This window comes from Pipra filicauda, unplaced genomic scaffold (genome assembly GCF_003945595.2).
Source record: "Pipra filicauda isolate LSUMZ 115617 unplaced genomic scaffold, ASM394559v2 scaffold2_size9829703_pilon, whole genome shotgun sequence".
Lineage (NCBI taxonomy): Eukaryota > Metazoa > Chordata > Aves > Passeriformes > Pipridae > Pipra > Pipra filicauda.
Window position 1 is genome coordinate 3,245,265 of NW_024104421.1, and position 25,163 is coordinate 3,270,427.

At 48.8% G+C, this 25,163-nt stretch overlaps 2 protein-coding genes across 5 annotated transcripts in view; one reads left to right on the plus strand and one right to left on the minus strand.

Annotated features, from left to right (window-relative positions):
- Positions 1-25,163, plus strand: part of CACNA2D4 (calcium voltage-gated channel auxiliary subunit alpha2delta 4) — a 128,640-nt gene that overhangs the window by 73,228 nt on the left and 30,249 nt on the right. The window lies entirely within an intron of this gene.
- On the minus strand, positions 1,920-24,966 carry LRTM2 (leucine rich repeats and transmembrane domains 2). Of its 4 annotated transcripts, none has more exons than XM_027726645.2 (5): positions 24,400-24,966; positions 13,697-13,836; positions 12,058-12,219; positions 7,718-8,308; positions 1,920-6,208 (listed from the first exon to the last, which is right to left on the minus strand). In XM_027726645.2, the coding sequence occupies exons 3-5, from the start codon at positions 12,122-12,124 to the stop codon at positions 5,754-5,756; spliced, it is 1,113 nt and encodes a 370-aa protein (XP_027582446.1). In that variant the 5' UTR covers positions 12,125-12,219; positions 13,697-13,836; positions 24,400-24,966; the 3' UTR covers positions 1,920-5,753. The 4 variants fall into 4 exon arrangements, with proteins under 4 accessions (XP_027582446.1, XP_039239088.1, XP_027582445.1 ...); XM_039383154.1 differs by lacking the exon at positions 24,400-24,966 and adding an exon at positions 12,720-12,856 and having other exon boundaries at positions 13,697-24,383; XM_027726644.2 differs by lacking the exon at positions 13,697-13,836.

The following is a 25,163-nucleotide window of genomic DNA, read 5'->3' on the forward strand; positions in this document are numbered from 1 at the left end:
GAAATACCTGCGCTCCTCGCTCCTTCGGCGCCCTTTGCGACTTGATTTTCTGTGGCTGTTGTAACAAAACAAGTTTATTCCCGAGTTAGGACACAGAAAAGGCAAATGTGAAGGGGCAGATCTCTGCTTGGAGCCCCGAGCAAAGAGTGGCACGTTGTTGTCCTGGCCCAGCAGCTCCACACAGGGCAGAGTTATTCTTAGCATCACTCTTTGCTTTCTCCTTGGCTCCAGGTGCCCTGCACATGGTGTCTGCCTGGCTGCAGCACAGCATAACAGTGGGAAGGACAGATCTGGCCCCTGTTGGTTGCTTTTCCCCCTATCCTCTATGGGGAGAAAAGCTGTGGGTATGCTGCCTTGTCCCCAGATTTCCAGGGCTCCTACCGATGGCAAGAGCTCTCCGAAATGACACAGGAAATCTTTATTTACTTGCACTTCATTCTGTAACCGTCCTCATTGGGGAGTGCTTATTCTTTTGTTTGTATTGTTCTTGGAGGGAGGGCTTTTTGGTCCTCAGAAATCCCATGCTAGGACTTGCACTTATCTGATCAGAGGACAGAAGCTGACCCTCTGACCTGTGCTTCCAGTCAATACTGGCAAACACTCTTCAAGCCAGCACAGCAGTCTGCTGATGAACAAGATACTGAAGAGGAATTCTATTTTATACATTTTATATGTTATATATACATATTTACATGGTTATATATGGTGTTATATGTGTGCATGAGTAGATAGGTAGGCAGGACAAATACATTTGCCGATATAAAATAATAATCAAATTATAATAATCAAATTGCAGAAAATTACAGCCTGCTCCCAGATAGTTCATGAACTGAAAAGGCCTGGAGTCATCAGATGAGTGTGTTGGCTTTGCTTTTTTTCTGCTCTGTGTTTCTGGTATTATATGAACTGCTTAGCAGTATCTGTGTGCACTCCTCTACCTACATGGCAAAATTAGACTAAACTATGTGTCATAGACACCATACTATTAAACAATAATGGTGACTGTCTTGCAGCACATACCTTTTTAGCAGCACAGATGCTTCAGCTCTTATCGGATTAAGAGTATCTGGGTTCTGTTCCCAGTTTCTCTCTGAAGATCAGCCTGAGACTAACAGGGTGACTTGAGTATAACAGTGTGAGTTCGGTGGCACAAGGGTTTGCTTGTGGTGGGGCTTAACATCTTTTGTGGTTCCACATGCGTCAGGATGAGCTTTTTTCTCACAGGATGAGAATGTGATGAATTGTGTATGCTTAGCACTGAAAGTGGCAAAGTGGGGAATTTAAACTTCTTAGCTGTGTGTGATAGACCAAGCCAGTGAACAGCTGGTGGAGAGACTCTTTTAGCTCCAGGGGTGACAGCTTGTGTACTTGGGGTGCAATAGGATTAGACTGCAATTTCCATCCATTTCAAAATAACCTTGCTCAAGAGGGTCAGGAATCTGGAGATGTAGGAAGCCATAGCTCACTATTTGTTACATTACGTTCTAATTAAAAAAAAAAAAAAAAGGCTTTTGGAATCAAATTTGACCTGAATATAACTCCGTTGGCTTCTGCGTTCTTACACTAGGGATTAATTTGGCCCTTTCTACTTTTATGTAATGAGCTGATTGCCACAGTATCTTATCCTTGTTACACAATCACCCTTGTCTGGCTGTGTCCCTGGAGCACTGTGTGTGTGTGTTTCTAGATCTAGGGTCTCACCTTGACTGTGTGTCTAGTCCTAGAGCCTCACCCTGAGTTACACTGATATACTCTGTGTGTATGTGTGTGTGTATGTTCATTCCAAGTTCCAACAGTGTGTACAAACCAGCATACATATATGGGAATTGAGGGGCTTTCTCGTTTGGCTGGCTGTATCCCTGTGGTGTTTGCTTTTGCAGGGGGCAAGGAGAGAGGGAATTTTATCATCAGAGATCTCATTTAAACAAGAAGGAGCATAGGAAAATACATTCTTTATTATTATTCTGTAACAACAAGCCAGAAATATAATATACCTTTAAAAATTTTCTGTCTCATGCCAAAGAAACCTCCATTCAATCATTTTAGAAAATCTTGTCGCTCTCCCTCAAATGGTAACAAAAAAGAAAAAGGAATTACAAGTGCCATCTCTTCCCTGCAAGAAATGTGCCTGTGCCACAGGTGGATGTGTGGGGAAGGGGAGTGGGGGAGAGCAGAAGGGGTGTTTCTGGTGGCCCTGCCAGCCCCTAGATCGCCCTGGCATGCGTTGGACCTGCCTGCCCCAGAATACCATTTCCTGAGTGCAGGCACCTGTGTGGAGCTTTGGTGCACCTGCCTGCACCAAAGGGTGCATTCAGGGGGGTTTCCCCCATGCCTAGCCATGCCTGCAGGGATAACAGGAGCCCCTGTCTCCACACACCAAAGGAACCCATTGGCTGAGCACGCAAGGAGCACTGGGTGTCATTCTGTATCCAGCATCCCACAGGAGAGTTTTGTTTCGGACTGTGCTAGCTACCGTGTTCCCTGGTGTGCCTGTGGACAGTGCAGCAGCTCAGTCACACCAGGGCAGCCTGTTTTCTAGGTGTGCTAGGGAAAGGAGGAAGAGCCTGTTTGCAAACAGTGGCATGAAGAGGGTATTTCCCAGTGAACCCAGTTACTCTGCTCTGCGTGTGAGAGGTCCTCATCCTTCCCAGCAGAGTATTTGCTTTCCAGTGGGACTCCCCATAGCAGCCAGCCTTCATATTTCTCAGCAGCACTCAGTTCTCTCCTTTCCTGGGTGGGTTTCTAAACATAGCAGTCCCTTGTCTAGGGTTGAGATAAATCCAGACTTTCTGCTGTATGAATTAAAACAAAAAAGGAAAGGATGGGCAAGGTCATCATCAGCCCCACAACACAAGATATAGAAAATATTATTAGCAACAAAGAAAAATTGGTCAGGGCTGGAGGAAGTCACAGGGAAGGTGCGGGGAAAGGAGGATTTCATCCCCTCAACCCCTGCAGTGTGCCCTGCCTTTCTCCCATTCATTTTACCTCTGGTCTATTCCCTTTAAAACAGTCTCTCACTCTCTTGCTCACTCACACACATACATACACACACACACATATATAGATCCCATTTGTTTTGTGCAATATTTCACCATTTTTTGATGCAAGTAAAATATAGATCTATAAATATACCACTCTGACTCAAGTCCCATTTCAAGTATGATTGTGGAGTCCAGTATGGTAAAGGGAGAAGTTCCCCTGAGAGGGAGGCTGGGGAGAGGTTTGGATCCAGCAGGCAGAGTCTAGTCCTGGCTTGCTGGGAATGTGGAGCAGCAGTGACACGCATATGGAGTCTGCAGTGCACCAGTTCTGCCCTTCAGAACGGGCTACACTTGGAGCAGATGGGATGGTTGTAGTGGCTATACAGTGTATGGGGTGAGAGTCCTTCCTCCTCACGTCTTGCAAGCCCCCCTCCTCCTCTTCCAGTTCCTCACAAGCAGTGTGCTGGGAGCAGGGGTAGAATGTGTGTGCACACTTGTGGGTGGACTGCTTCTCCCAGTTGTTCTTCCATGGCAGCCTTGTCTTCTGCTTCCTGAAGAACATCCTCCCCCGTCCCATGCATCCCTGTGTCGAAGGAAAGTCATGCTTAAACAGTTCAGAGCATCCTGTCTCCTTGCCTCTGGTGACCCTGGGTAGAGCAGGAGGGATTTTACCACTCCAGGCTTTGATTAAAGACGTTGTGTGCCCATGGGTCAGTACAACCACCTGTCTGGAGCCAGAAGGGGGTGAGGAGCCAGCGTGCATTGCTTCCGCAGGGATCCGGTCACAGCGAGCAGGAGGGCTGCGACATGTCCGAAGGCATCGGGATTCAGATGGAGCAGGTGGAAGAGGTGATGTGCCCTGGCAGGGTCCACCTGCAGTGCATGCTGGGCTCTGAACACAGGTTGCCAGCGAAACACCCTGCAAAGCTGGGCTGGCTGCCAGCTTGTTTCCTGATGGCAGAGATCACACCATCCACAGGCACTGTGGATGCACGACCTCCAGTGTCATCTTCCTCGCCCAGGAATACCCACTGTGACGGGTTAGAGCAGGTTACCATGGCAATGTGTGCTCTCCCCTGGAGACAGCATTTTATCCCACTTCCAGTGATACAAAATGAGTCCTTATGTCGAGTTCCTTTCATTTTTTTTTCCCCTCTCACTTTTTTTTTTTTTTCCCCTGTCAGGTCAGAATGAGCAAAGACTAATAGGAGGCACTGCAGTCTGTGGGCTTTAAAGTCTGACTGGGGGAAGTCACCCTACGTGACAGTGGCAGTGTGTGCAGTTGCGTGTGTGGGCACGCTCGTGTGCAGCTGTGGATGGCGTCAAACACACCAGTGATGGTTAAGGGAGCGTATGTGGGCTGTGCTGCCTTCCATGCCAGACCCTTCCTGGGCTCTCCCACACCTGCCACGCTGTGATCCAGGTTTCAACCTTCAGCTCAAGACCCCTCAGAATTGCGCCCACGCTTTTCAGTCATCTCAACTGCATCACCCTGCTCCACACGCCATGCTGGCCCCTCTGCCAGCCATGTCAGTTGTGTGACTTCTTCCCCTGACACCTTTCCCCAGGCTCACACTACTCAGCATGGCTTACGCTACTGAGGCTGGTAAACCACCTCCTCCTCTAGTCTTTCCTGATGACCCAGTTCTACTCTGCCAGCCAAACATTTCTAAATGGAGGCTTTGTATCCTTACCCTCTCCATTTATCAGAGAAAACATAAAACAGATAAGAAGAATACACCTTATTTTTTTCACGGACTCATGCTGTAATCTCAATAACTTTGCCTCTCTCTGCCGTCTCCTGCCAGTTTCCACTGACTCTGCACTAGGGCTGAGATGTCTCTGTTAGCTCCTCAGTGGCAGTGTGCATGTATTTTGTCTGAAGCAGAAGGCAATATGCAGTGCTGTGATCAGGGTAAGGTAAAGTGGCTGAATGTATTCAACACACAGAGGGCAGATCAGCATGGGCATGTGTGGCTCTGCATGTGCAGGTGGGGTGCCTGGATATCTGGAACTGTGGCTGGCTGTGTGTGCGTGTTGGGATCAGAATGAGTCAGTGTGTGTGTGTACAGGAGGGTGACTCCGTGTCTGTGCACCTATAGGAGATGACATGTGTGTCAGCTCACAGATTTGGACTTGGCCAGGAGCAAAAAGAAGGACACTGTGCTCCTGGCAGTGTGTTAAAGTGACACAGGTTATCTTTCCACCTTTAAAAATGAGAAAGGAACTCTCCCACTGACTGTTGTCCTACCCTGGGGACCTTCCCTCCCATCTGATGTAAGGAGCACTGACTTGCAGGTAGTGACCCTAACAGTGAGGCATGGACACTTCTGGTGTCCTGCTTCCCACACAAGCTTTCACAGAGCTGCTCTCGGTTTGCAGAGAACTCTTGACAGGATACAGGATGACTCAGGACCGAAGCTGAGAGAACAACACAGGTTCCCAGAATGTGCCAGCTGCCTTTGCAGCAGGCATGTGAGGGAAGCTCTGTGCAAGGGCATGAGGCACAGCAAGCACTCGAGGTCTGACTCTACTTTATTTTGTCTGGGAGGCCCCAAGGGTGAAAGGGCACAAAATGGGCCTGGGGCAGAGGAAAAGAAATTGAGCCAGGTGCCCTGACCCCCCAGAAGCATGTTGCACTACTTGGGTGAGTGGAGCAATAGCACAGTCTGTCTCTCTGTCTGGGAAGATGTATTTTGGGAGGGCCCCATGCTTGACTGCTCTCAGGTACCTTTTTTTCATCGCTGTCCCTTCCTTCCTAGAAGAGTTTCACGCCACAGAGGAGATTTGTTTTTGTTCTTCGTGTTCACCTTCTGTGTCACCCATGAGCGGCTGCCTCTTCTTCAGCTCCCGATGGTACTTGGCCATGAGGGAGGCGTAGATGCAGCCGTAAGCAGCTGCCACCACCATCATGATGCAAACGATGCCGCAAACCACCCCTGCAATGATCACAGTGCCAATGGCCCGGCGCACGCTCACGGGCCTGTATCGCTGTTTCTGAGGGCATCCCACACTGGGCTCCACTTCTGTTTCTGGGCCTGATTTAGATTTGGAAGGAGTTGGGCTGCCTTTAGTGCAGGGTGGGCCAGTATTGTCCAGCACAGTAGAGCTGTTCTCGTCATCCAGCTGGGAGCAGTAGTTAAACATCTCCATGGGTACCATTCGCATATCCTTCCCTTTCAGCTCCTTGGGCAGGGTACATGCCAGCTGGTCAATTTTGCCACCTGTTCCAATAGAGATAACAGGAGTGAATCACAGCTTCATCCTGTGACAGTGACAGCAGAGATAGATCCTGAGGTGGGGTGAGTTCATGGGCCCCCATTCACGTCTGCTAAGTATTTTCCCTGCAGAAGTTTCAGCCATGTCAGCTGGCTGATATGATTCTGCCTAGGCTGGATTCCACACTAGAGCTCATGGTGCATATCTGCACAGACATCTTTCAGGCCAAGACATGAAAGCCCTCTGAAACCATTTATTAAGTCAGCCTCATATTGTTTAGTGAGTTATGTAAGTGTCAGTAGAACCGTTTTATAAAAGGAGAAATAAAAGCAAAAAGATAGGACCAGGCTGTGTCTTCTCAAAATAACAACAGATGCATGGTCCCATCTTCTAACAACAAATCCATCTCTGTGAAAATAATGACAGATGATGAAACAAATGCCTGAGCGAACTTGGGCAATTTCTTTGGAAGGGGACTTAAAAAACAAAGTTACCTCTGTGTGCTTTCCATCAACATATCGTGTGATATGGGAGTCAAGAAAGAAAACAAACCAAAAATGAAAAAAAGAGGACAGTGGCACTTGTATGCTTGTTTGATTCTGCTCACACAAATGCATATTTCAGACTGCAGTGTAGCCATAGGCAGAGATAATCTTCTTGCAGCATGGCTGTGATCAGCAGGGATGTGACAGCTGACTGTTGCTATCCGCATGATTTGAGACCCTTTCCTACTCGTTGGCTTCAGCAACAGAAGGTCAGGCCTTCAATCGTCATTCCTGTAAAATGTGCCATCTTTCTTTGAGTTGCAGCTCCTAAAAATATGTCATCCCATCAGCATTCCCCATAAGTGATATGTACCTTTCAGCCTTCTCTGTTTCAGGGAAAAGGTGGAAATACAAACTTGTCAAAAACTGCTTGCTTTAAAATGATGATTTTGTAGCCAGTCTGACTTGGGGCCTGGCTTGTAAATTTGAGCTTTCAGTTTAGGTTTACCAATATTAGTTGGAGTGTTTTTCCTAAGTGGCACCTTTGCCTATGGTTCTTTTGTTGGCAGAAAACCTGATGCTTTATAGCCAAATCTGACTTTTAGTTCTCTTGGCTTAAGAAAGAGAATGGGATGGCTATTTTCAAGTGTGAAAAGCATTTCTTCTCTTTAGGCAGAAAGGGAGAGATGAACTCATAATCCTAAAATTTTGATGTTACTTGGGGAAAGTTCTTTCTTCTCCCAAGGTTAAAAAAAAAGGGGGGAGGGGAGTAATTGTTCAGATTAGAAACAAAACAAGGAAATAGGAGATCGGGGGCTGCAGAGGACTCCCTGGCCTGGCAGTGTTGTTATACAAATGTGCAGTGGCACTAAACTGTGGTATGGTCCTCATACTCTTTGGCTAAGACCTGTCATTCGGGTCAGCCTGACCTGACAGGTGTATCTGCTCGTGTTTCTCCCCTGCCTTTGTTTGCCCTTCCGTGGAAGACCAGCACTTCTGCGCTTTCGCTCCCGCAGCGCGAGCACCTACCTCGGTAGGAGAACCACTCCATCCAGTGCTTGAAGTCTCGGAGGTTGCAGTCACATTCCCAGGGGTTATCCCCAACTTGGAGTAGCTGCAGGCTGGTTAGCGGTTCGAAGGTCACCCTGTCCAGGCTCTGCAGGCGGTTGGACCTGAGAGAGAGGGAGCGGAGAGCAGGCAGGTCGTCAAAGATTCCCGAGGGGATCTGGGCCAGGCCATTGATGGAGAGGTCCAGCTGACGCAGCAGGGCCGTGTGTTGTAACAGGTCCTTGTCCAAGGCCCTAATGCTGTTGTTCCTCAGCTGGAGCTCCGTGAGGTTCCCCAGGTCACTGAAGATGTTCTGAGGGAGCTGGTCCAAGAAGTTGTTGGATAGGTCCAGCCTCTGTAGAGCGGAGAGGTTGGAAAACACTGCCCCTGGCAGGATGCTGAGTTTGTTGTTGAGAAAGAGGAAGGTCCTGGTGTTTGTGGGGATGTCTGAGGGAATGGAAGAGAGGCCCAAGCCACTGCAGTCCACTTCCAGGTTGCCACTGTTACACTTGCAGGAGGAAGGACAAGCAAAGAAGGACTCAGCAGCACATAGCGACAGCCAACAGCCAAGCACTGGTGGGTGAAAAGCAGGAAAGAAAGAGTGCATGTATTAGAGCAGTGCTTTCCCACCCTCACCCATCGCCACCTTGAGCACAGCTAGGACCACAGTACAACCCTCACAGCAGGACCCTTCGCTGCAATGCCCTGCAGTGTAATGAGTTTCCTCACAGCTACATCCCTTTGCTGCTGGCCTGCACCCTCACACCGTGACTTTCCTCTTAGCCTTTCATTTTTATGAGCAAGTAAATATCCTTCCAGCTTCACAAAGAAGTTAGAACAGTGCATCCCAGAGGACTTTGCTGACAGATACTGGAGCACTGGTACCTGTCAGAGGAGAATGGAGCAGAGAGCAGTGGGAGGTGTCACCTCTGATAAAGGACAACTCTTTCTAAACAGTCAGGGCAGAGAGAGGAGGGACCAGTTTATATTTAAGAAGCTCTGTTTTCTTCAGGAATAGACATGTTAATGAAGAGCTTTTAAGAAAAAGGAAAACAAAACAACCTACATCTCATTTGCACTCCTGCAGTTTGAATTCTAAGATTTATGATAGATCAGACTCAGGTTCTAAGTTAGCCTCTACATCAGGGTATTGTTTGCTTTACCATATTCATAGTGTGTCATGTGGGCCTTGTGTCCACTTTCAATGAATTAGATTACATTACAAAGGGATGACCAAGAAAGCTGGGAAAAAGTAAGAAGAAGTCCCTGGACTGAACACCTGGAACTTGCCACTGCTCTCAAAACAGTTTAATGATCCTATAACAATAGCCCCAGAAGTACCTCCTCTGACTAAAATTGCCCACAGCAATGGAATGAGGAAAAAAATTGCAGATTGGTAACTAAAGAAAGAGGTGTTAGGAAAAGGGTTACCATGTGCACCCTTTCTCCTTCAGTGTCTCAGACTTAAGATCAGACAGTCCACAAATCTGCATTTTTTTAGAGGCTGCTCTGGATCACCATTCCAGACATAGGTCCAGATCCTCTTAGTGGAGTTGGGACACTTGTTACCAACCCTCCCTGGGTGCCAGTGGCTTCTAAAACTCTCATTTCTGTGACAAAGAAGCAATAGCAACAGGAAAGTGAGCTTTGTGCCTCCTGTCATTAGAGGAGTGGGAGTTATGTTTTAGCAGACTATGTAAAACATTTGCATCCTTCATCTTAATTCCTTTCATGGAGTTGAGCTCGCACAATGAATTCCACAATTTTTCAATGTGGGAAGCAAATTCAGCTCCCTCGCAGTTTTTAAGGTGACAAGTTTAAGCATTTAACTAAAACTGAAGCAGGTTCGTCTGTATGTCATGCCCTGTCCTCTCCGTTTCTCACTTTTCTCCAGAGAAGGCAGTCACTTAGGGGTCGGTTTTAGGGGTCTTTTTAGGGGTGAATGGTGGCTAAGGTGGATGCATTTATTGTCTAACCATTCTTTCCTAAACTGAAAATCAGTTTCTTTTGTCCTGCTTTTTTTCAAAGAACCAACACGCAGGTATTTTGTTTCTTAACCCTAAAGGAATTGTGAAAGGACTGCCACAAGAGAGGGAGCCAATGGAGACACAAGCTCTGGAGTAGCTCTCCTTGGAACAGTTCTGAAGTCAGCCATGCTCTTCCTCTCTTCCCCTGTGCCACTCTCTAGAGCTCAGTCTGACCCATAGCCCATTTTTTATATCGACTTGGCTTCTGTCAGCAAGGTGCCTTCATGCTCAAACCCTGTCATCCTGCATAGGGTGTTTTTCTGTTCCCAGAGATCCTTGTGAGAACTGACAGATTTGTGGACTGGTAGCCTAAGGAGAAGTACCCATTTTGGATCCTAAGCTATACAACTTTATTAAGGACCAAGGGATAAGCATTCAGAGAGTGTCCCAGCTCTCTCTTATTTTATCCATCTTTCTCAACCCTTCAAGAATTTTTTGCTATCCTACAGTTGAGAGCTCAGGTGTACATCAGCCCAGGCCATGCCAATATGTGTGACCTTTTAACAATAATCATGGATCCTTATGGTGAAATACAAGACAGATCTTTACCCCGAGCACCTCTGTGCTCTCTTGGCATGCAAATGTTGGGGTTCACAGCAGAGATTGCCATGAAAGCAGATTGTACCCTCTGGACTTGCAGTACAGGTACTGACTGGCTGCCTGATATTTAATTCTGTTCAGAATACATCACAGCCTTGTTGTAGGAAGAGAATTAAAAGAATGGGAGCTAGAATGGGGAAGGGAGAGAGCCATGAGTCACTGAAGTGACCCCGTCTTTTTCCTAGATGCTTAACAAAAGCACAGTATTAATAATAGATTGACAGCTGTGATGATGAGATAACACTTAGCTACTTTGTACACCAAGAAAGGCAAGAGCAGACCGTGTGTAATGCTATACAGGTGGCATTCTGCTCACAGGGCTTATCTCTCAAAATGCCTGCCCGCCTCCGGCGCCGACTGGGTGGCTGTGGGGTTCCACCAGTATGTGTGCTGGCAGCGGCTGGTAGGAACAAAGTCTCAGGCAGCTGGCTATGGTTATGTTCAGGAAATGGATTTATGCCAAGTTTCTGCAGCCATGTATAGGATATGCCAAAAATGTCTTGTTGTTACCCATACATTGCTGTATGCTTTTGGAAATATTTTACTAAGATCACAGAGAGAAGAGAAAGCCTGATTTCATTTTCGTCTCCTTACAAGAAGTGCATCACACTGGGATGTGAGCTGAGACCAGGGAATTCATTGCACTGGTTAGGATGCAGCTCCATGGGAAAGAGAGGCAGGGAAGCCATAGACAGAACTTGGAGATGTCTTCCAGCCCTACGGAAGGATGAGTAATATGTGTTTTCGTGTTAGGGACATATGAAGTTACTTTGTGAGGTGTTTGGTGACTCTAGTAGGTGGCAGAAAGCTGATGCAGGTATATCAGATTAAGTCAAGACTCAATAGCATTTATTATAAATAATTTATATAGCAGTCTAGTCTGTGAGGATGGATTACAAAGATGCCTGTTTTCTGGAGAAGGAATAATTCCTCCAGCTTCTTACAGCCCAAAATTTGATCAGGAGGACTGGAACAAGGGAAACCACAGACCTACTTGTTGCCTGGGCATGCAGTAGTGATGGACACACTCCAAGTGTTCCCTTTCCTTTGCTGTGGTCCCCAGATGCTTCTCTGAGATCCAGGTACATTCCCAGAAGGCCACATCACCCTAGCTGTCTCTGCCCTGCACTCAGAGGTACTGTAGCAGTCCCAGTCCACTGGGAATATGCACAGGCTGAATGCTTACAATTTAATTTGAAAGAGATCTTCTTTATTTACTCCTTGATTTTCCCTACATGTGGCAGTGCCTAGTAGGAGAATTCTGCCTTCACGTCCTGCATTCCCTTCTAAAATCTGTTTTGAGTTCTGCTGTGAAGAGCTGGGAGCCTTGTTCAGCAGCCTATGTATAAACCCCTACCATAGAGAGGAGTCTGCAGCTTATAGGATACTGATTTGAGAAATGCTCGGGGTGGATCTTTGTGTGATGGTATCTGTCATGCTGTTTCTCACCTGCCAGGCCCACTGGAATTCAGAAGCAATCATCACTCGCTGTCCCACTTTAAGCCCATATTCAGCTTTAGAATCTCACTCTCCCTCCCAGCTAGCCTGGCCTCTAAAGGAATCAGGAATTAGTTCAAACATCTCCATTCTTAGCTGTCCCTCTCCCCTATTCTTAACCCTGATGTGACCCATTTTCTTCCCACTCCCTTGACAAACAGGAATATCGTACTGAGTACCTGAGTAGGCATTACTTACGACAAGCCTCTTGCCACCTCATGAGGAACCTGCTCCTCCACCGGTGGCCAGCACTTGTAGGCAGCATCCTTGTCTTCTCCAGCGTGTCTTCACATCCAACAGCCAGCCTGGCACACAGCCCCAAAAGGAGAAGGAATGACCTTGTAGCCTGCCTGCCAGGTCCTGGAGTGAGAAAGCAGAGCAGAGCGGATGAGATTCAGTTCCCTGGGTGGAGAGCGAGGGGCTGGGCTCAGTGTTGTCCTTTCACCTCCCCAGCTAGTGTGTTGCCTTTGAGGCATCATCTCTGTTTTGGAGGAGAAATGGAGGATGTTTCAGGAGGCACAGCATGTTGAAGGCTCAATGTTAATTCATTTTGAACCTCACAGTGCAGAACTAAGGCCTGATTCACCTAAGTGCCAGAGAGAGAAGTTTGTGCTTGAATAGCCTGCCGTGGTGGCTACATCAGCCTCATGCTCAAGGTTAGCCTGATGAATTGCTAAGGTGACCCTGCCAGGGCAGCAGACTCCAGCTCATTCCTGTCGCCTCCACGCTGGCTGGTACCACCTGTGCATCCTCTCCCTGACGCACGGCTCAGGCTCACAGAGATCTGGGCACCAGCGGCTGCCAAGCTGCTTTTCTCCCTCCCACCTCCCCCCCCCCCACCCCCTCCCCGTATTCCCTACCAGCACTTCCTGTCTGTTTTAAGGTAAAATGGATGTGGTGGCTAGAACAGCACAGCTTCAGCTTGGGGATTTCCCACTGCAGCAACTGCAGGAGCTGAAGAGCAAGCGAGCCTCCGAGGAGAAGGAGAAGGAAGGACCTGGGGCGGGGGAGACGGAGTGGGAGTGTTGAAAAGAGGGGAATTGCATCTTAATTAGAAGAAGGAAAAATCCTCAGTCTAATTAGAAACCCAAAGACCATAAACTATCCCCTGACAATAAGTGACTGACAACAGGTTTCAACTTCCCTCCTGCTTCCCTTCTGGATACAAGGAGGCAGGAAAAAGGAAAACACCACGAACCCTTCTGTCCCCCTGTGCACTCTCTGACGTGCCATCCACAGTCGCAGCAGCAGTTAGATGGACGCATTTCAACCAGAGTACAGATATAAACCCTGCTCCATCCCCTCTGAGGGGCTCTGACAACAACCACAGCTGTTATTTTAGCTGGGCAATGCACTCCCACTAGGACACTCTCCCCACACACATGTCAGGCTCCCCTACCCTCCCCCAGGCTCCCGTGACTGATTTATTTTATATGGGAATGTAAACCACCAGAAAAAAATATTTAAATTAGCATCTTGATGAGAATGATGAGCAGGTTCAGTGCCTGGACTAGTACATTAGCAAGGCTATTTAGATCACTTACCTAAATGTCAATGCACCAAATAGATTAATACCTCTCACGGTACCGAAACTGGTTCGACCTTCACCCGCTGCAACCCCCCACTCCCCAAACTGAGCTGGAGCCCTTTCCCTGCAGCCCCCACTGAAGGAGAAGCCGCAACAAATAGCTGTCCCCATTTGGTGCTTCTGCTCGACCTGACTGAGGAGACTTTCAGCTTCCCCCATATAAATGTCTCCATCCTAAATGCCACCCTGAAGTCTCCTTTCCTCGCCTGTCCGTATTGAAAAGGAGGATGAAAAGCCACAAGCACTTACCTGGAGAGGTTCTGCCTGCAGCCACTTCCACCTGATTCCCCGGACACTGCCCAATTACAGCCTCTTCCTTCCCTTTCCCTCCTTGACTTTCATTCCCCAGCAGCAGGCTTTCCGTGTGCTCTATTTAACTCCCTACAGCACTGGAATAAACGGCAGAGTTAAGCTGACAGCCACAGAGCCTTATCTGCCTGCTGGATAGCGCGAGTCGATCAGCTCCAAATCCTGTTGCCAAATGATCACGTCCTTGCTCTCAGCATCAGGGGCAGCCGCCTGCCACGCTCTGTCTTTCCCTCTTCCCCACCTTCACTCCATCTAACTTTTGTCAGGGTTATAGATAGCTCTGTTCCTTGTGCTTTTGCTTTTTGGCTCTGTTTTATAACACCCCGTCTGTATCAGCTGGCTCAGTTCCAATTGGGGGGCTAAGCTTTTTTGAAAAAAAAAACAACAAACCTAAACCAAAACAAAAAAGCCCAAAATCAGCTTCCTTGGGTGCTCTGTGACTCAATTTCCCTCTGTGATCTCCCCTCAGCCCATACCCCCTCTCAGGCCATGGGCTGGTGTCTCCCCTGCCGTGCTCGCTGCTGTGCAGTTCACCTGCACCATCCCCAGGTGACAGTGGGGGGCTGAGGGCAGGACTGGCACACCCAGGCATGGGGATGGTGACAGGGTCAAGGTTTCTACCCCTAGATCCTTCTACTCTGCCAGGGCAAGTCCAGCTCTTGCACTGGTTTCTGGTACCTCACGGGCGCCTCTTTCTCTCAGGCAGCACCAAGGCTCAAGCAGAGAGTGCAGGGTGGGAGGAGCAGCCGTGTATAAATAAGCCCTTTCCCTATGTTTAGAATTTATTACAGTGCATAGTGATTAACACCTGTTCAGGCTTTAATGCTGTCTCCTGCACTGCAACATGCACAAAGATGGAGGGGCCTTGATAAACCCAAGATTATTTTAAAAGCATGTCACATACACGCAACACTCCCACCCCATAGATAGCAGCCACCCTGTGTGCACTCGTACACGTGTTTCCAAGACTTCAAAGTGACTGCCTTCATGTACAAATGCACATATTCTAGTCACCAATCTAGCTTACATTTACAAATATGTGCACAGACTTGGGCTTGCACATGTGCTGGGGACTCTTCTGTAACCCATATTTATCAGCCTCCATGTCTTCCACAAAACCGCCTGCTTCTCCAAGCATACCATATGCTCAGGTGGCAGAACAGTAGATTTGGAATAGGTAGAGGTTCTTGGCTGCTGAAGGGCAAAGCACAGTGAGCTTCTGCATTTGTACCTTGAAGTAGAAGGTTTATGGAGAAATTTTAATTCCAAGGATCCGGAAAAAAACAGTTTCTCCCACGCATTGACTGCCCATAAGCACATTATACCCTTAGTGATTAATATTCCACAGTCAGGAGAGAGCAAGGAAGCAGAGAGGATTTTTGAGGGTTTCTTTTTTAAATGCTTTCTCTGACTTATCTTGAGTTCTGACTTTATTAGCTGTTTTATTGTGGCCCAAGAGATGCCTTCTGCTCTGCGGAGCACCAGGCCAACTGCACTCGCTGCCAGTGCAGCACTGGGAACACCCAGTCCTGGGACAACTAGCACTTGCCCACACCTCAAGCCTCTCCACAGCAGCACCAGCTCTGTCTGGCTGCTTTCAGCCTGAGAGCCAGGGTTTTTTTCCAGCAGTGAACACTCTGCCAGACCTAGGAGTGCCCCTTGTGTGCCCCCAACTCAAGACAAAGAGGCACTGTGCCGTTCCGAACCCGCCTGGCATTGCTTGGGTTTGGGGGCTCAAGGCTGATTAGCATTGCTGGAGCTCTGAATGTTCTGAAGTCACCCAAGTCACCCAAGGGCTCCACAAACCAGGCATTAGTCTTTCTCCTGGGCTTACTAGATGGTTCCTTCTCCCTAGAGCAACATGTCAGCTGAATGCCCTGTGATCCGTGGGACACAGTATCCAGAGCTTTCTTCCATGTACTTGGAGTAGCATGTCTTTTCCAGACTCTGGAGAAATTAACAGGGTAGCCTGTGGCGCTGGTGATGCCCTTTTCTTCTTACTTGTTCATATAGGACAGTAAAAGACAACTTTTTTAGTTTCAGCTCAAAGCAACAAAATGAAATCATCCATTTCTGGCCCATGGGCTCCAGTGGCCAAAAATACACTGAGTTGAAGTGCCACTTGGACATTTGGCCTGCTGTCAGACTCTAGAGGACTCTCTAATGAGGATTCCCCTAATTAGATTGAACAGGGAACTTTACTGCTGGGGCCAGGGAGTGGGGGGGGGCTCAGAGGAGATTGTAATGATTTTGCAGCGCTTGCCAGGGCATAAAAGCTACAGCAGACACTACCCCTGTCTTGTGCTTTGCTTCTCTCTACCCAGACACCAGTAATGTTTGCAGTATCACTCCCCTGCAGTATCACAAAAGCCTTAGCTTTTGTGAGTAGGGTCCCAAGGATCATGCTATGAGAGTGGGGAGGGTTTCAGATAACTGCATCCACATACTGTTTTAGTAACACTTCCCAATTCTGTGGCACCTTCTATCCGAAGCTTTCCGTTTGCTCTATGAATGGCTCTTACCATAGTTGTAGGTGGTGTTACTTTGTATTTAATGACCCTCAGAAGTAAGGCTGAGATAATAGCCGGTAGTGCCTCTGCTCTTGGCAGGTGGATGTAAAGGTATTCCATTTTCCAGATAGCAACATTGAGGCTAGAGAGACAGGTGACTGTGTCACTAGGATGAGACACTGTGAAAAACAGAGCCCAGCAACTTCTGTCTCTGATTATCTCTCCTAGTCCTTTGCACTAACCCTTGGATCATGGCTCAGGGATCAGACTCCGTTAACAGCCTGGCTTATGAGCATTGGCAGGGCATGTGGGTGACCTATATTTCAGAAGGGTAGGTAGCAGAGGCTGCAACAGATGCCAGCAATAAATTATCAGAAAGTATACACAGACGTTCATCCCTCCCCCACACTCTCCTTGATAGCAAAGTCCCTTTCCCCTTCCTGATGCTGAATTACTTTAGCCTTTATCAGAAAAACAGCAGGGTAAGGGAGGGCATGGAGGATGTTTTAAGGAGATTATCTTCTTCCCTTCCCCTTTCCTTGTTGCTTTTAGGATTCATGTTTTATTAGTATCACCCTATAATGGAGGGGGACAGTGGTACCCCAGCACCCAGTGACCAAAGCATGTTATTCTACGCCTGTTCCTTTATCAGCCCTTGGGGGGCAGGAGTCACAGGCAGCAGGAAGAGATGTCAGCTGATTAATACACCCCAAATGGGTTCAGATGGCATGGAGATGATGCCCGTTCTTGGTCCCCCAAGAGACCTAAGTTAGTCATGCAAATTATCAATCACAAGAGGTCACATTGTCGCAGTGGCAGCTCTTCATTTGTCATCTATTTGGACTGCAAAAGCACACAGAGGTGGTAACAAAGCTCAGCAGCACTGTAGAAACATAGTATGTGTCACTGGCCCAGTGAGCTTCTAAGCTAAATAGCTGAGGGCTTCATTTGCAGCAGTTGCTGATTTATTAACGCATGTGTTCAGGATTCATTAGTGTTGTGCTGTCACAATCAATGGAAAGCACATTTTAAATTCATATGAAAAACCCAGCTGCAGAAGAAATGGTGCCCTCTGACTTGCAGTGATCAGTCACAGCTAAGCAAAGCACCTCATACAGAAAGCTGTAAAGGAAGTAGAAAGCATGCAAAAACCACTTGGTATTGTAAGGGACTCTGCCACATTCCTGACTTGGTGTGAATAAAAACCACACCCTTTTCTCTGTGATGTGAAGAGGTCAAAAAGCTTCTGGTTTTTGAATTGGCAATGTGTAGGCACCTCTGAAATGCAAATGTGTTGATGGTAAAAAATATTTCCTCCCCAAGGCCCTCCAAGAAAGATCAACTTTATCCCCATATTATGGAGGGGCAAACTATGATACAGTAAAAATGACTGTTGAGTTTGGCTGGCTGAAATTTCAGCTGTCTTGCTTTTGATACTTCACCATGAGCCCACATTAGTTTCCCGCTCAGGACTTTCAAAGCTGTCGAGAGCAGCGCTTGCACTTGGGCTTGTAAATACTCTCCTGTCCTGCAAAGAGTACTTGTAGGGCTTGCCAAAATTACACAGAATAAAGGAGTTTTGGCCAGATTTTCCCCAGAGTTTCCTGACAGGCCTATGGCAAAAGCAGGAGAGAAGCCAGTTTTCTTGATTCCTCATTCCGTACCTTAACGAGTACACACTATTTCCATCCAAAGCCTCCCTGAACAATGCACAATAATTAGACTGGGAGATGCTGGAGGGGCTGGAAATACCAAGGACATAAGGCCTCAGCAAACCCTCTGAGAAAGTACAGAGCATCTGAAGGGGAGCCAGAGAGGGCAGCACTGCTGGGAAAGACCCAGACTGCTGTGGAGATGTGGAATTCCTTGGGAAGCTGTGGAAGCAGGTGCGGAGACCAGGATACCCAACACAGGAGTGACAGGAAAGTCCCAGCACAGTGCGGCATATGGAGGAGGCCCAGAGCAGCAGCAGGAGGGGAGCTGAGGGGGCAGTTGACAGGAAGAAATCCAGCCCTGTGTGTGCCAGCATCTTCTCCAAGTATTATTGAATGCGACAGACCACGTGCATGTTTCCTCCCTGCAAAACGGAGGCAGCTGAGGAGGCAAGCGGGTGAGGGAGTGGGAGAGGGGCTCAGAGGAGGGACACGTGAGTTGGCTACCCAGTTTCCTCCTCTTTTTCTTTCCACAGAGTGATGTTTTCGCTCTTCTCACACTGTTGGCAAAAACTGGTAACCGAGATGTGGAGGGGGGTTCTACATGAAGGTTGAGATAACATTTTCTGATCCAGCCGGGAACAGTTGGCTGTGGGTGGTGGCTTGTCACCAGCCCTGCCAGTTCTAATCCAGATCCCAGTTTTTCTCTTTCTCTCAGCTGTGAAGAGCCTTCTCTGCAACTTTAATTTCCTGCAGGGGTTAATCCCATGGACAGTGGTAGCTCAGGCCCTTAATCCTTTCGCTCAGTCCCTTGGCAGAAGGACTGCAGCTGCTCCTGACCTGGCAGGTCTGAGGGAGGCACCCTTCTGCTCCCAGTTCCTCCTTTACACCCCACAAGCATCCTCCAGCTCACTGGCATTTGAAATGCTGCTCCCCCCTTCCTGGCAAGCCTACCCTGGGGGTGTGGGTGGGTGGTACAATCCAGGGAAAGGTTCCAAGCAGAGAAGACAGCTTAATGGGAGAATCCTGGTTCTTTGGTCCTCAATCCCCTTACCACTGCACACACAGGTATTTTCTGCACTTCTTAGTTGAATGGTGCCCTGAATCCCAAAGTATTCTCTTTCTTATTTGTATTTGGGTGGTGTTCAAGAAGAAAGGTAGATATAGGCCCACATTTATTAAGGATTCTCTGAGGGTTTGGGACTTTTGGCACGACCCAGTGTATCTTACTAGAGTCAAAGGATGCAGCAGAACTTTAAGAGGAAAGGTGCCAGTCTGTCTGAGATAAAAGATACGTTTACATGCACAGAGTAGTAGATGGAGGTGCATCAGTTTAGCAGCAAGATAGGAAAATATAAGGTTTTTAATCAATACAAGCTCTCAGTTCACAGTTCTGTCCCTGGAGTGCTAGGCCAGAAGTCTAGCCTGAACAATATGGCCAGACTGCCAAATCCAGGGGCTTGCAAATCAACACCAAGAAACCCCTGTTATATCTTATGGGGGCCAAGGCACTTCAGCCATAAGCTTTTCTCCTTGTGGCTTTTCATTCCTAAAATGAGGTGAGATTCTGCAAGCCTAGGTGATCTCTTGCACCCAAAACACCCCACACCTGCGTGTTTGCCATCGTTCATGTCTGCAGTAGCCCAAAAACTGCCTTTGCCTTTTTCTATACCCTGTATTCTGAAATACACCAGAACTTCCAGCTCACTGGCCTTCCTAGTGCTTGACTCTTGTTACTCATCCTTCTTGTGGAGATGCCAGTGTGGTGAACTGCTGCCACCCAGGCTGCTCAGTGAGGGAGTCCCCCCCCCTCCATCACTCACCACCTTGGCTGTGCTTCCCTGGCTGCCAGGCTCCCAGAATGAGACCACCAGCTGCAAGGGCAGTGTCTTGCCACTCCAGCAGTTGGGGCAGGAAGAGAGAGAGGAGGTAGAAAACACGGTCCAACAAGGGGAGAACTTCCCCACCGTCTCACAAGCCTGTGCCCTGGGTGTGTTCACAGGGGCAGGGATCGTCCATCCATGTGCGCACATTGCTGGGCCAGAGCGCAAGATGCCAGCAGTAAAATTCCTCTCAGCTCTTATCAGCGAGGGGATTGGTGACCCAGCACGCACACGGCTCCTGGCAAACCTGCCCAGGAAAGGCCGACTCCCACTGCTCACACACGGAGCGTTTGTGCTGCACTCTGAAGGAGTCCTCTTTCTGCCTCGGTGGGTTGTGTAGATCTGTCTCACTTGGTTGCCGCTGTGGCATGAGGTTGTTGGTGCTGCCTGTTAGAGAGAGCCTGGAGCTCTTCTGCTGCCCCATCACCTTCCCAGAGCACTCAAGAGGGGCAACCCTGCAAAGTCCACGCAAACTGTGTGGGATCTGAGCTGCTGCCTGCAGCTCCAGGGGTGCCTGCAGATCTCTGGGACACAATTATGCTCTTTACAAGCTGGGAACACTGCCCATAGCTCAACAAGATGTGGTGACAGCTCTTACAATCCAGAGTTCCAGCCAGGATCTTTGGATGCATCTGGGTTAGCACACAGATCACAGCCTCATGCTGCAGGGCTTGGTGAATCTGAGGAAGGTCTTCAAATTTGATGTGACTTTAGTTTTCTGGAGGGTTTGCAGCCACAGAAGAGATAGAGTTATGGCAAAGATCACATCCCATCAAAATCACTAGATGCAAGTGGTGTGGAAAGAGCAGGGCCCACCTTCAGCCCCTCTGCCCCAACACAGGTGCCTCACAGCAAAATCACAGCAGCACCGTGCCCTGCTTTGGCAGCACTGGCAGCAGAGAGCCTCACCAGGAGTGGAAAGAGAGCCCAAGTGATGAGTGCCAAGTCAAGTTGCCTCTAACAGCTCTTCTCCAGACTCAGGATGTGGTCCTACTTTTTTATTCCTTGTGTGAGAGCATGGTTCATGGGGAAGGAGTCTTCCTGACCTCCTTGAAGTGAGGAGGATCATGGTAGCAGGCCCTGTCTTCAAAGCCTTTGCTTGCAGTTGGTGGGGAGGTTCTGACTTGTATGGCCCTGCTGTAAATTTAAGACTCAGTCCTTCCTATGATGGGTGTGGGGCATTGCAGTGCATAAATAACAGAAAGTCTCTTGTTTTCCCATTCATAAAGAAAAAGAATCAAGAAAGTGACATTTTACTTAAAAAAAAAAATTGCCCTGTGATCAAATATGCTATTTGGCTTGCAAAGCCAAGCACTTAAATGTGAGATAATACCTGCCCAGTCTTCATTCAGCCACTTGCACGTCTGCATCACAGCGCTGCCTTTGCTTACCCAACCAAGTACTAATTCTTTTTTTTTCACAGTACCCCATCCCATACTCAGTGCAAAGGACACATGATACTCAAGCTAACAATAAGGATGCTGTAATAAATAAGGCTATTTTTATGTGGTCGGAATTGAATATTAAACCACAGTTTTGGCAGGAGGCCACAGTCTGTACATTCCTAATTTTGCGGGTGCCCAACACAAGACCCTAGGGGCCATTTTGCAGAACTGCTGAACACTCACAGCTGTTTTTCAAAATGCTGGCAGCTTAGCCAGCAAACTGGTCTCAAGGACTTGATGGCACCGAGAGCCAAGAGGCCCCAAGCTCCGACCCTGCACCTGCTGCTCCTTCCCTGTGTGGCTAAAGCAGAAGTCTCCTTTCCCTTCAAAAGCAAGGAAAATAACCACTCTCTCTTGCCTCGTGAGGAGCATAAATTCTCTATCATCAGCTACAAGGCAACTGTAGCAGCTAACATCTTCAGAACACCACAAGACAATGAATAATGATGTATTGCCTCCAGGGCTTGGATGGCAGGCAGTAAACAAATGAAACAGGCGCACACTTTGCAGTACCAAAGAAAATAACAGCCCCCTGCTTCACTCCTTGCACACCATGTAGCCAGTACCCTGAATGATCAGCTCATGGAAATACAGCATGTCATCCCACCAGTCAGGACTGCAACCCAGTGCAGATGGTACGTTACCCCCAATACCGACATTTTCCAACTTTCAACTGTTTTTTTTTTTGCAATGTGAATAATATATTTCACATAATCTCACCCCTCAAAGGCAAAACAACTTCTCCTTACATCTCTTGAGTCTGGAATTTAACTGGTTTATAGAAAAAATGCACATCTTCTTGCTATTTTCATACCCTCAGTCACACAAAGCTTTTTTTGTGAGCCGGCATGTTCGTAAAGCCACAGCAGGAAAAAGGCATGTGTTACAAGGTATTTCCGTGTTTCCACGCTGCAGAAGGAACATCCCAGAACTCCCACTCCAGCTCCTTTTCCACTGAGAACTGGAGTGTGTGTCGTGGTGTAGCTCGCTGAAACATTCCCCGGCTGGCAGGAGCATCCCAGTATGGCCATTTGATTTATGGCTTGAGCCACCCAGGACTGGGACAGATGTCAAGCAGTGTGAGCAGCTGCTTGTAACCAAACATGGCAAGTGCAGGAGACTGCCTGGTCTGTCTTTTGGATCAGCAACAGGCAAGTGCTGAAGAGTCACCAAAGAACTGCCCAGAAATGCCCTTCCACAGGCTTGAGCCTGTCCCCATCCTATTGCAGCCTCTGCTGCTCCTTGAATGCTCCTCTACAGATATCCTCGTGGCCCTGTGCTACTGCTGGGCATCCCAGCTCTACTGAGACACAGGTCTGCTTTCATCAGGCTTCTGTGGTGCTGAACAGCCTAGAAAATCCTTTCTGTACCAGGCTTAAAAAAAGGCCAGAGGAAGGGCAGGAAACTGGAGTAACTCATGAAGATATCCAAGCTGAGAGTGCACCTTGCTAGCATGTGGCATTCACTTTGCTGGAGGCAAGGGTAAAGCTATGATCTGGTATAAAAATTATATAAGAAGGCTTCTCCCCCTTTCTCTTTGCAAGCAGCCCCTTTGCTCAGGATTTACCATAATTCCTCCAAGTGGGCAAGATGCACTAACAGAGGCAGCACTGATGTCTGACAGGGAGACAACTCCCGCAAGCCTTTCGCTCATGTGGAATAATTCCCTTGCAAATGTTGTTTGCCCACAGCAGTTAGAGGAAGATCCACCCCCTCCCACCCCCAAACAGACCTGAGCGACAAAGCTCAGAATAAAAATGGTCTGCAATTCTGGAAAGGCTCCCTCACTTCTGGAAATGTCCCCTGCTTTAGGACAAGTGCCTGTGTGCCTATGAGGGTTCCCCTGTCTTTTAAGGGTTTCCTTCTTTAAACTGTGCAACAGCAGCTGCTCCAGTCCTTTCCCAAATGAGATCTTAATTTCTCCCTCCATCCTTGAGTGGCAGGTCAGGCACCAGCAGCAGAGCAGTGCTGTACCCTGCTCGCTGCCATTCCCATCAGGGGTGTGCTACATGTGGCACATTCAGGCTACCCGACAGTCCATGTGGTGGGCCTGGTCATGACCTGGTTGGAGCAACAGCTTAAAAAATCCTCTCTCCCCAAATCTGGAGAGCTGCAGTTCTACACGTCTCTCTTAATTAGCATGAGATGCAGGGACAGCAATAAACTGGTCAGGCAGAGGGAGAAGAAGGGGGCAGAATGCCCTGTGTGGGATGTGTGTGTGTGCACGTGTCTGTGCATGCGTATGTATGCACACACACACACCATACAGACACCTAATGCTTATATATATACTCCTATCCATAGGGGGCTTCACATCAGCTCATTTGAGACCTTGTTCTTGCCCTCTTCTGCCAGTCAGGGCTGGAAAAGCCTGTGAGGCTTCTCTGTGCTGTGTTTCACCCACCCCACTCAGTGCTGTGCCTTCTGCCCAAAAGTTCAAAAATTGCGAGTTGAGCCTGCAGAGATGCTGAAAGCAACTTGGGACTTATTTTTGGCTCTACTTGTGATTTGGCATCCTTCACTTCATGTCCTGTGGTCATGTCCGTGAGCACACACACCCACACACAGATACATGCACCCTCCCCTCATCCTAAAGCTGTGTACTGAGTGCTGAACCTGTGCAATTTTGGTCCTCACTTCTCCATTTTAGGTTCTTCTTACTCAGACAGCTGAGTCCAAAATGATAGCCAGCAAAGTCATCACGGGCCAGGCAAGTGGCACCTCTCATGCTGACCCCTTTCACAGCCCCGAGGAGGGGACAAAAGCCAGGGCTCCCTGGGAGCTGCCTGGCACCTGGTGACCACAGCACCAAGCCCTTAAGCCTCAAAACTGCATCTGAGCTGCCCGTGGTGCAAGGAAAGGTGCTGGTGCCATTCGCAGCTGGGAGAAGTTGCTCCCAGCTGCCGGCACTGAAACTGGACTGGAACCAGTACCAGGCACCTCTGCAGCAGGTTTGCCGTTCTGCTTTGTCGGGAACATCGCTGCCCATCAGTCTGGCACAGCCGAGACTTGTGCACTGTGCTGTCTGGCAGACAGTGCTGCCCCTGCTGACACTCTCCTCCCCGGGGAAGCCGGTTCCTGGGGGGCAGCTCCACTGATCTCGCTTAGCTGGGGATGGGGGGAAAAACGCAAAAGAGAGATGTCTTTACTTACCTCTCTCAGGCTGGAATGGACCCTCCTGTGAGAATAGCAGCTCTTCCAGTGAAGCCGGTACAATCCCAAAACAAATCCAGCAGAAAAGTCCCTCTGTTGCCAGCTGGGCTCTCGGTGGACCCTCGCAGGCAGGAGCCCCCCCTACCCAGCCGCTCACCCCGCGTGGAGGGCAGAGGAGCCGCACGGCGAGGTGACAGCGTGGGAAAGGGACTGTAATCCTCCGTAAATAATAAATAGGGGGAGAGAGAAAGAGAGAGAGAGAGGCGGGAGAGGGAGAGACTGTGCGCGGTGAAGTGACAGCTGGGGGTACATCTGCGATGGCAGCAGCACACGCACAGGAACGCGCACAGACAGTGCAGAGGAGTCACCCCGCCAGGCAGGCAGGATCTGCTCCAAAACACCCAGAGGAAGGAGCTCGGGAGGTTTTCGTTTCTCTCAACCCATCCTGGAGAAAGGGCAGTTGCTGTCAGTCCCTCTCTCCCCCTCCTCCCACCCTTGCTGCCATCCCTCTCCGGGTGCCAGGAGCTAAGGGGCTCGAGGAGGGGTGAGGAGATGCCAGGGCGGGAGGAGCTCCCCACAGCCCCTCGGGAGGCAGATTGGTCAGGCACAGGTTACAAGAGAAGGCACCGAGCTGAATACCTCCCCCTCTCTCTCCACCTCTCCCCCTGCCTGCTGTGTCTGATGACAATAAACCTGGAGAGAAAGGCATGAGGATGAGAAGGGACGAGCCCTGGCTTTTGTACAGGAGTGAGGCGAGCGGTGGC